Consider the following 12,154-nt stretch of genomic DNA (forward strand, 5'->3'; position numbering starts at 1 on the left):
AATAATACCACTAGGCCATTGCCTCCCATATACTGGACTGTGGCTGAACAGATCAATCTTAGAGCCATAATCTCGGCCATGGAGAAGGTAGGGGGAGCAGTAGGGCTTTGAAGCGGTGGGTGGGTGGGATGCTCTGGATTCTTCACACTCTTTCACTGCTCCACGTGCTCCACTTGGTGGCCTCAAACATGTTGGTACCTTTGTGATGCTTCTTCACCAGTTTGACCGCAAGTGATTTCCACACGTTGGTGGGGGCATTGCATCTGGAGGATTTCAGAGTGTCCTTGTCAGGTTACCTCTGCCCTCCTGGTGATTGCTTACCATTGTGGAGTACCAAGTGGAGCACGTCTTGGGAGTCTTGTGTTGGAATGCGGATAATCTGGCACACCCGTTGCAATTGGTTGAGTGTAACTAATGCCTCTAATCAGTAAGTAATAACGCTGTCCTCCTTTTCAATTGGTGAAGATTTTAGGTATGATCGTAAATTAACCATTTCCCATCCAAGTGCAATGACAGGCTCATTCATTAACTGCGTACCTCAGCTTTCTATTCATTCTGAGTCACACACTCTATTGGAATCTGAGGAGGTGAGGAATGTTAGAGAGGGGGCAGAGGAGATTTACATGTAGCTACTTTGGGCCGGAGGCTCTGAACTATGAGGAATGGCTGTGTAACTCGGGGCTGTCTTGCTTGGCGTAGTAGAGATTGAGATGGGAATTTTTAAAATAGAATGATAGAATCCCTACAGTGTGGAAACAGGCCCTTCACGCCAACAGGTCCACACTGGCCCTCTGAAGAGCATCCCACCATGACCCAACCCCTTACCCTATCCCTGTAACCCTGCATTTCCCATTGCTCATCCACCCAACCTGCACATCCCTGGACACTACAGGCAATTTAGTGTGGCAAATCCACTTAACCTGCACATCTTTGGACTGTAGGAGGAAACTGGAACATCTGGAGGAAACCCGCGCAGACTTCTGATGCAGAGATGCCAATGTTGGGATGCGATGGACAAAGTCAGAATCAGACAAGACCAGCTTAGAGTCCAACAGGTTGATTTAAAATCACAAGCTTTCTGAGTTCTGCTCCTTCATCTCCTAACTGTAATTTAAAATCAACCTGTTGGGCTACTATGATCTGACGTCCTGTAACTTCAAACTCTACACAGAGAGTCACCTGAGGGTGGAATCGAACCCTGGATCTGTGAGGCACCATGCCGACTAGGCATCCTAAATAAATCTAGTCCCATTCACCAGCATTTGGCCCATATCCCTCTGAACCCTTCCTTTTTATATACCCATCCAGATGCTTTCTGAATGTTGTAATTGTACCAGCCTTCACCACTTCCTCTGGCAGCTCATTCCATACATATGCACCACTCTCTGAGAAAAAGTTGTCCCTTAGGTCCCATTTTAAATCTTTCCCCTCTCACCTTGAACCTATGCCCTTTAGTTTTGGACTTCCCTACTGTGGGAAAAATACCTGGGCTATTCATCCTATCCATGCACCTTAAGTGATTTTATAAACCTCTATTAATCACTCCTCAGCTTCCAATGCCCCAGGGAAAATAGCTCCAGTTTATTCACCTTCTCCCTATAGCTCAAACCCTCCACCCCGGCAATATCCTGAAATTCTTGTAACATTTAAGCAGTATTTAGATATCTGCCTGTATTGCCATAGCACCCCAGGGCTATGGACCCAAAGGCAGAAAAGGGGATTGGTTTGGTTAGATCTTTGTTGACCAGCACAGACACACTGGGTTGAATGGCCTCCTTCTGTGTTGTAAACATCTAAGAGTTAGATGGATCTTCTGCAACTAATGACCTGCAAATTAGGTGCTGTCTTGTTTGATGTAGCTATATATCAAACTGGATGTTATGGAATTTTAAATCAGTGTGTTTATAAAACTACGAGTTTCTGCACTATTTAAGATCATTGGCTAAGATCATGTATTTGCTACTTTATGAGTTCCTTATAGAAACTAAAAGGAATTAGAATGATAAATATGGAAGGCTATGTAGTTCAGTCTAATACTATTATGGTTATGCTGCAGCTCCATAAAACTCTGGTTAGACCACACTTGAAATATTGTGTTCAGTTCTAGTCACCTCATGATAAGAAAGATGTGTAAGCTTTAGAGAGGCAGCAGAGGAGATTTATCAGGATATTGCCTGGACAGAGCAGGTCTTATGAGGAAAGGTTGAGGGAGCAAGGGCTTTTCTCATTGGAAAGAAGAAGGGTGAGAGATGACTTGATAGAGGTTTACAAGATGATGAGAGGCACAGATAGAGTGGATAGTCAGAGACTTTTTCCGAGGGAAGTAATGGGGGGCATAATTTTAAGGTGATTAGAGGAAGGTATAGGGGAGATGTCAGAGGTAGGTCCTTCACACAGAGAGTGGCGGGCATGTGGAAAGCGTTGCCGGCAGTGGTAGTGGAGTCAGATACTTTAAAGACTTATAAGTGTCTCTAGGATAGGTGCATGGAGGATAGTAAAATTGGGGTATGCAGGGTAGATTGATCTTAGTAGGATAATAAGTCGGCACAACATCGTGGGCTGAGGGGCCTGTACTGTGATGTGCTGTTCTATGTTCTATGTTGTACAAATAATACATTTGAGACTAATAATGCATATTATATTCTGGAAATGGAATCTTTTCTTTGTTCTGGTCAGCAGCAGTACCATTACGCGTAGAGAGATAATACATGACATTGTGGGACAGCACGGTGGCACAGTAGTTCGCACTGGTGCTTCACAGCGCCAGGGACCCGGGTTCCTCCCACAGTCCAAAGATGTGTAGGCTAGGTGGATAGGCCATACTAAATTGCCCATAGTGTTCAGGGAGGTGTAGATTAGGTGGGTTATAGGGGGATGGGCCTGGGTGCGATGCTTTGAGGTTCGGTGTGGACTTGTTAGGCCAAAGGGCCTGTTTCCACACTGTAGGGATTCTATGATTCTATCAAATTGAGCATTTTTCAAAGCTGAGCTTAGTAAGTAGGTATTCAAAGTAGAAATGTTCAAGAGAACAATCAAATGCACACCAGTGACATCAAGATACTTGTAAGTGAGTTACTTTCAATCGAAGCTGTGGAACAAAGAATTTTCACTGTTGAAAGAAAGTTGAGTGTAGTTATTAAACGGAGCCTATCCACATTTACAGAGTAAAGCACATTTATAGTGGAAACCAGCAGATCAAAATCAATCTGCTATCTCATTAGTCTCCCCTGACCCTACAGGTTCTGTCTTGTCCAAACTGTGCAAGGTTACAAGTGCAAAAGGATAGAACCTTATCAAATGATTCTGCAATGCTTACCGGTAAATGCCCAAGCAATGAAGAAACGCTGTCGGAGATATAAATAATGTTTCCATCAGCGCTGAGTGCAATGAGAAACCCGTCTAAAGCCTAAATGAAACAAAATAAAAAAACAAGCATTGAAACACCACCCAAGTGACTTTTGCATTTCTTTCTGCTTTTGAGCGAGTGACAAAGTGACAACTTATACATGATCAGCCAACTGTGTGACATGCAAAAAAGTGGCTTGTCATATTTAAAAGTCTCCTAACTAAGCAACTGACAGATCTACTCATACAGAACTTTGTTGGCCCTTACTCATTCACAGTGATGCAGGTTAATTATTGAAATCCAGTTATATTAGTTTTCGGTTGGCAGAGGCAAGGGTTAGGGAGCCCGAAGTGTGTACATAGGGTTCACTGCAGTTTAAGCAGCTAAAACCATGCAAATGTATGGAACATTAATAAGTTCCATGATGTTTGTCCAGATAGGAACAGCCTACCTGTTAAGACAGCAGTTTACATGGCTATCTAAAGGCAGCTGGCAGTATCTCAACTGCCAGTTAGAGATCTTCCTTAAGAGACGCCATTAATATTCATCAAGATACTGTTGGACCTGTCTGCTTCAGATTCAAAATGATCAAGGCTGTCGATGTTCTGTTGGCTGGTTTCAATCTACAACTCATTAGCCAACAAGTCATCTTAGAACTGTGTTGGATTTAAATGCACTTGTATTTATCCGTGGACACATTAAAAAGTATTCACGTTGAAATGCACACATGTTCAGAGTTCCACTTTTCTAATTGATATTACGCAGTGGAGTCAGTTCTCACTGGACTTCAGCAGGAAGTGGTGGCAAGAGCAGAGATATGCAATTGTTCTGGATAGCCACAATTTTGTTTTTCTTTATTCATTCACGCGATGATGACATCACTGGCTAGGCAGCATAAATTGCCCATCCTGCAGTTAAGAGTCAACCACATTGCCATTGGTTTGGAGTCATGTGTAGGCCAGACCAGTTAAGGATGGCACTTTCCTTCCCTAAAGGGCATGAGTGAACCAGATGGGTTTTTCCAACCATCGATATCATGATCCTGATTAGACTCTTAATTCCAAGTATTTGTTGAATTCAAATTCCACCATCTGCCATGGCAGGAATTGAACCCAGGCCCCCAGAACATTATCTGGGTCTTTGGATTAACAGTCCAGTGACAACACCACTGGACCATTGCTTAGTTTGTCATATTTAACAATATGTAATTCAAGGCTTTTATTTATGAACCAATCCATAATCATACTAACATTACAGAAATTACTGAGGAAAGTTATTTCTATTTTCTGCATGGCAAGTTGGAATTCTGGAAGTAGCAAAACTGCACCATGATTAATGAACTATTTCACAGGTATGCTTGCTCTATGTTCCCAGCTAAAACTATTTTAAAAGTAAGAGGGCTTCTACAGCTGGTGCTTTGATGTGGCCTCAACTGTCTTGTGTCAGTAGCTGGGGGAAAAAGTCAAATCTTCCTCAGACTGATGCTTGGCAATTAACATATCTGAATTACACAAAACTTTAATCACAAATTTCCCCATGCTTGACTTGCAGAGCCTGCAACTAAACATTTTTTTCTTAACTATAATGCATGTGACTGCATTTGGAATGTAACTTACTGATACAATAGCGCTTTGGAATGAGATGAGAGTGTAATAATTGTACTGTAAAGTCTATGGAGAAGCATTTAATATTTATTAATTATTTGAATGCTACTGGAATCTGTGCTGCCTTACTCATTATTGCAAAGTCGTCTAAAAATCTCATTATTGTATACAGTTATAATATAAAATGCATGATATGATATTACTCCACGGCAAGTCACTTCATTTATTTTAAAAAAGTTATTCTCATTCTAAACTGTTACCTATACCTATCTTTATTGTTCAACCTCTAGTTGTCTTTGTAGTTTTAGACATTTTTCTTGTAGTTGATTGGGTGGAAACACTCCAATGCTACAATCAAGGGTTGATAATCAGCACTTTCTACCAGGTGGTGTGAGTTTATTCAGGTAAAGAAGGAGTCTGCTGGCTGACCATGTGTTTTCCAAAATCTTCCTACTCTGTCACATAAAGAATGAAAGCTATGTTCCATTTGCCAATGCCATTGAAAGTGAGCAGTTATTTTACTACAGGAGTAATCCTGAACTGAAAATCCACTGAGTTCAAATCTGACCGCTGCTGTAGTGTCAAATATAGAGGGGAAAAAAAACGTAGTAAAACTGGTAAATGAAACATATTCGTCTGACTGGTATACTTCAAAATGGGGGACTAATATTTTCCTTACTGAGTATTGCTGGTTTTTCACTCTGGGAATTCAATTGTCCTGACAAAATCTGGAATGAAAAGTCTAATAATGATCATGGTGAGTCTGTTGTGAAAAACCCCATATGGCTCACTAGTGCTGTTTGGGGCATTGAGTCTCTTGCCCTCAGCCAGCAGTGTTAACGTCCTCCTGATATGGCCCCAGTTATACTCAGGGAGGCAGCACACCACTACTTTCTCAGGGCAGTTAAGGATGGATAATAAATGCTGGTCTTTCTAGCAATGCCTATGTCCTGCGAATGATTAAATAATTCTGATTGATCCACTCTTTATATCAGTTCTGCTTTCCAATTCCTAGCTCTGTGAAGTGTATGCTCTCCACTGTGGAGGCTGCTAAATGGGTTGTACAGAAAAGATATTATTTACCTCCAACATCAACTGTGTGAACTCTTCATTACTAAGAAAAGAGGGTTTCCAATCCTGCCTGATCTCACAAGCCTCCGTCTGGGCTGAGAGCTCTGAAAGGGAAGACATTTCTGATATAATAGTCCATTTAATGAGTAAACAGGTCTGAGAGTGGGTTTAAACTCCACTTCCAAATAAACTGCATGCCCAACGTGACAATGATTGTCAAACTAGACTACAACAAAAACAAAGATAATGTGGTGAGAAGTTGGATGAACACAGCAGGCCAAGCAGCATCATAGGAGCAGGAAAGTTGACGTTTCGGGTCGAGACCCTTCTTCAGAAAGGGTCATAAACGTCAGCTTCACACCGTGTTATCTTGCTATAACAACTCTTTGTTCTCCAGTTTGTTGTGAAATCTCTAAATGTTTCAACAAGTGGAGAACTGGTTCTAACAGGGAGTCACTAGCAGCATGCGCGAGCATATGTTAGTCAGTTCAATTGGCTGCTAAAAGTGTTGTGACTCAGTGGTAGACATCCCTACCTCTTGGTCATAAAGTCCAGGTTCAAAGTCCCACCTAGACTGGAGATATGATACAACATATTTGTATAGCACAATTAAAATAACCATAAAGAGTGGGTAAGGTATCATCGAGGTCTGGTTGTTGGGCTTTTGAATATGTTATAGGCCAGATCAAACCTCCTCAAAATATATTAAGGAGATAGCCTAGACCTTTTTTTTTCTTATTTTAAAGTCAGGTGCCAGATACTGCATTCCAGATGCAATTCAATTGGTCGGAATACCAGATTTGAAGCAAAACACGAAACAAAGAAGTTATAATAACAACTCTATTGGAAAACTTAACCAATAATAGATCATTTTACTACTAAACTGTAACTGTTCCATTTTATCCTATAAACAAGCCCTTGACAAAGGCAAGTTCAAAAAATCCATCTCCCACCCACTAACCTCATCCCGCTCCCTTGACCTGTCCATCCTCCCTGGACCGACCGGTCCACTCCCTAACTCCCCACCTATATTCACCTTTACTGGCTCCAACTCTGCCTCTTCGACCTGTCTGTCTCCTCTCCACCTGTCTTCTCCTCTATCCATCTTCTATCCTCCTCCCCCTCTCTCCCTATTTATTTCAGAATCCCCTTCCCCTCCCCCATTTCTGAAGAAGGGTCTTGACCCGAAACATCAGCGCTCCTGCTCCTCTGATGCTGTTTGGCCTGCTGTGTTCATCCAGCTGTACACTTTGTTATTTCAGAAAATTAAGTTGTCTCATAGACAATTCTCTGGACCAGGAAGAAAACATCGACAGAAAACTCTGAAAGAGAGGGAGTTGCAGGGAGAGACGTACGGCAGCTTCCGCCCAGCTTCAAGACCCCAGCAACAATTATTTATGAAAACCAAAAATGAAAGGATCTTTGCTCTGGAGGAGCTTGACCCCACTTGTACAGGCTGCTTTTATTGTTCCAACTTGAAAAAAAAAGCTGTTTACTTTATCGGATTCAAATGGACAGCTCGGTGTCTTTGTCTTAAAACCTCTCTTCAAAATATAAACTGGACAAAACCCAACTCTTACAGCCATAGTATCATCACAATCACCATAGAACTGGAATTCCAATGAAGAAAATCCCCAGTGTCAAACAAGGCCAGGTATTATTTTGGGTTATAAACTCTGGTCAGATTATCTACACTCTTACCTTTTTGTTTCTGTAAGAAGTCGATTGTTCTTTGCAGCACAGTCGACTTGTCCATCTTGTGCGTGGAGCCTTGCAGCATGGTACTAAGTTCCTTGATGAGTACATTAAACTGGTCCCTTCGTTTCTTCTCTGATTTGTTTCGTGAAGCCCTTAAATGACAAGGAAATCATTTAGGCCCTTCGATAAAATATATAAATTCCACCAAGACACAAGCAAATATGTGAAAATTTATCAATTACAATGCAACAAATTTTGGGGTGCATTCTTGTGAGGACTTAGATTATTGAACGCTGGGCATTGACTGCAATTTAAGAGTGTAAAGTGCTGGAAATACTCAGAATGTCAAGCAGTATCTGTGGTGAGGATATTAATGGCTGGTCCTACAGTTGGATGAGAGGTGACAGGTCTAATAACTGAGGTAGGAAGTTCTCAGAAAAGATACTCAGACATTGTCCTACCTCTGCCTAATTAAGTTCCAGGCAGGTTGGTTCATCAGCAACTTTCCCACCCTGCTTCCATTTAACACCCTTAAGTGGTCAACGCAGCAATTTAAGGATCACTTACAAATCCCTTTCCACTTGCGCTGCAGCTATATCGGTGCCAAAAGTGGGATAAATTACAGCTGATCCATCTAACAGTGCAAACTGCCTTCCAGTTGGTGGATGGGGTCCTATCATCCATACTGATTTGTACACAATTGTGAAATTGGATATTGTGCAGTGGGGTGTATGCTAACAGCCAGCCCCTGCCTTGTTTCCCACCCCACCATTATCCCTCTCCCCCAGATTTGTATCTCCATGAGACTCCCTGTCCCTATCACAACAGCAAAATTTGCCTGTGGTGATTGCTCCATCCCAGGAGTTCAGGAGGTGCAATACCAGCAACAGAATTCCATGTCACCGACTGGAAGTTCAGTATCATGCTTCCATTAATGCAGTGTTTTGACACAAGCTGCTTTCTGGCTGAATCCCACATTGAATTCACAGTCACAGCATCTTCTCTCCATGAATTTGCTGGAAATGTTGTCTCTCATGCTACCATTTAGGTTTTGTTCTGAACTGAGCTTTTTGTTTTCTGTCTGAAGAGAACAGCAAAGATCTCCCATCAAAGCAAACAACATCGTGAACTGGGAGAGAAATCATCTCAATGTACTCAAAGAAGTAACTCAGCAGTTCAAATGCGTTTGCTGAGTTACTGTACCATTTCTCATTGGCTCCTGATTATCGGGAACATCTGGGTCCTTTGTTAAAGATATCAATTAAGGCCCAATGGTGTTAAGGAATTAACCCAATTGATGCAGAATTTGTAAAGTTTGAATTAACACAAAAATCGAAGTGTTAGAATTTAAAACAGCTGATGTAGAATTAGAATCTTTGACAAAAGCAAAATGTTAATCAACATTGCACCCAGCCTTGATATTGTTTGCTGTGAAGTAAGGTCTTGAGGCTGCAAAAGACACACACACACACACACACACACACACACACACACACACACACACACACACACACACACACACACAAGCATGTGCACAAATATACACACGTGCACATATTATCACAAATACATACACATACAGACACCCATATAGACATACAGGTATACACAGACACACACAAATGCCCAGAGATACACAGGCAACGTATAGGCATACTTCACAGATACAGACATATACAGACACACAGACAGACACATGTAGATATGCACATAAAGGTACAGGCACAGACATATACATACAGACACACATGCATACCAACACACATGTACAAACAGTTTTATCCTACAAGAATGTTTGAACTGAATAGAGAACATTGGAAGAAAAACAAAAACTGCAGATGCCGGAATCAAAGGTAGACAGACAGGAAGCTGGAAGAACACAGCAGGCCAGGCAGCATCAGGAGGAAGGGAGCAGTCAATGTTTCAGATAATTACTCGTCTTCAGGGCTGGAGAAGGGTAATACCTGAAACATTGACTGCTCCTTTCCTCCAGATGCTGCTTGGCTTCCTGTGTTCTTCCAGCGATAATGGGAACTGCAGATGCTGGAGAATCCAAGATAACAAAGTGTGAAGCTGGATGAACACAGCAGGCCAAGCAGCATCTCAGGAGCACAAAAGCTGATGTTTCGGGCCTAGACCCTTCATCAGAGAGGGGGACGGGGAGAGGGAACTGGAATAAATAGGGAGAGAGGGGGAGGTGGATCGAAGATGGGGAGAAAACAAGATAGGTAGAGAGAAGAGTATAGGTGGGGAGGTAGGGAGGGGATAGGTCAGTCCAGGGAAGATGGACAGGTCAAGGAGGCGGGATGAGGTGGTAGGTAGGAAATGGAGGTGCGGCTTGGGGTGGGAGGAAGGGATGGGTGAGAGGAAGAACAGGTTTGGGGAGCAGAGGCAGGATGGGCTGGTTTTGTGATGCAGTGGGGGGAGGGGACGAACTGGGCTAGTTGTGTGGTGCAGTGGGGGGAGGGGACGAACTGGGCTGATTTTGGGATGCGGTAGGGGAAGGGGAGATTTTGAAGCTTGTGAAGTCCACATTGATACCATTGGGCTGCAGGGTTCCCAAGCGGAATATGAGTTGCTGTTCCATGGAATTCTGTTGCTGGTATTGCACCTCCTGAACTCCTGGAATGGAGCAATCACCACGGGCAAATTTTGCTGTTGCGATAGGGACAGGGAGTCTCATGGAGATACAAATCTGGGGGAGAGGGATAATGGGGGGGTGGCACCATTGTGGCATATTCCCAATTCCTCTGCCTCCGCTGCATCTGCTCCCAGGAAGAGGCATTCCACTCCTGCACATCCCAGATGTCCACATTCTTCAAGGACCACGACTTTCCCCCCGACAGTGGTTGAGAACGCCCTTGACCGCATCTCCCGCAACACATCCCTCACACCCCGCCCCCGCCACAACGCCCCCCAGAGGATCCCCCTCGTTCTCACATACCACCCCACCAACCTCCGGATACAACGTATCATCCTCCGAAACTTCCGCCATCTACAATCCGACCCCACCACTCAAGCTATTTTTCCATCCCCACTCTTGTCTGCCTTCCGGAGAGACCACTCTCTCCGCGACTCCCGTGTCCGCTCCACACTCCCCTCCAACCCCACCACACCCGGCACATTCCCCTGCAATCACAGGAAGTGCTACACCTGCCCCCGCACCTCCTCCCTCACCCCTATCCCAGGCCCCAAGATGACCTTCCATATCAAGCAGATATTCACCTGTACATCTGCCAATGTGGTATATTGTATCCATTGCACCCAGTGTGGCTTCGTCTACATTGGGGAAACCAAGCAGAGGCTTGGGGATCGCTTTGCAGAACGCCTCCGCTCGGTTCGCAACAAACAACTGCACCTCCCAGTCACGAACCATTTCAACTCCCCCTCCCACTCCTCAGATGACATGTCCATAATGGGCCTCCGGCAGTGCCACAATGATGCTACCCGAAGGTTGCAGGATCAGCAACTCATATTCCGCTTGGGAACCCTGCAGCCCAATGGTATCAATGTGGACATCGCAAGCTTCAAAATCTCCCCTTCCCCCACCGCATTCCGAAACCAGCCCCGGTCGTGCCCTCCCCCCACTACATCACACAACCAGCCCAGCTCGCCCCCACCCCCCACTGCATCACAAAACCAGCCCAGCCTGTCTCTGCTTCCCTAACCTCTTCTTCCTCTCACCCATCCCTTCCTCCCACCTCAAGCCGCACCTGCATTTCCTACCTACCACCTCATCCCACCCCCTTGACCTGTCCATCTTCCCTGGACTGACCTATCCCCTCCCTACCTCCCCACCTATACTCTCCTCTCTACCTATCTTGTTTTCTCTCCATCTTCGGTCCGCCTCCCCCTCTCTCCCTATTTATTCCAGTTCCCTCTCCCCATCCCCCTCTCTGATGAAGGGTCTAGGCCCGAAACGTCAGCTTTTGTGCTCCTGAGATGCTGCTTGGCCTGCTGTGTTCATCGAGCTCCACACTTTGTTATCTTGTGTTCTTCCAGCCCGCTGTTTGTCTACCAGAACGCATTGGAAGCTCTTTCATTCAGAGTTACAAACTTTCCTTGAAGCTGGCTTTGTTGGAAAACATCAAGGGCAGACCAGTCTTCTTTGGCACAAATGTAGAGTTGATTTGTCTTCAGGAAAACTCCCCTTAGGCTGAGGTAAGTCAATACAAAACAAAACTATAATTTTCTGAAGAAGAGTCCTGACCCAAAATGGAAGGTTTCCTGCTCCTCTGATGCTGCCTGGCCTGCTGTGCTCCTCCAGCTCCACACTGTGTTATCTATGGTTTTTATACTTGGATTGGGTTTATAACCTTAGTGTAATTATTTGTTTATATACCCTGAACTTATTTTTAATTGGATTGAAATGCTTCATTAATCTTACAAAGACAATTCCTACTACATTTGTTTCTCAGTGCATTTATATTTTCCG

The 12,154-nt window shown here is 44.0% G+C and overlaps 1 protein-coding gene across 1 annotated transcript in view; it reads right to left on the reverse strand.

Moving 5' to 3' along the window:
• Positions 1–12,154, reverse strand: part of npas2 (neuronal PAS domain protein 2) — a 219,486-nt gene that overhangs the window by 70,340 nt on the left and 136,992 nt on the right. Inside the window, exons 5-7 of the mRNA XM_059651271.1 lie at positions 7,723–7,871; positions 6,034–6,125; positions 3,317–3,406 (exon numbers count right to left, since the gene is read on the reverse strand). Coding sequence (XP_059507254.1) covers positions 3,317–3,406; positions 6,034–6,125; positions 7,723–7,871 — 331 coding nt within the window. The remainder of the gene's footprint in view (positions 1–3,316; positions 3,407–6,033; positions 6,126–7,722; positions 7,872–12,154) is intronic.

The sequence above is a fragment of the Stegostoma tigrinum genome, chromosome 15 (genome assembly GCF_030684315.1).
Source record: "Stegostoma tigrinum isolate sSteTig4 chromosome 15, sSteTig4.hap1, whole genome shotgun sequence".
NCBI lineage: Eukaryota > Metazoa > Chordata > Chondrichthyes > Orectolobiformes > Stegostomatidae > Stegostoma > Stegostoma tigrinum.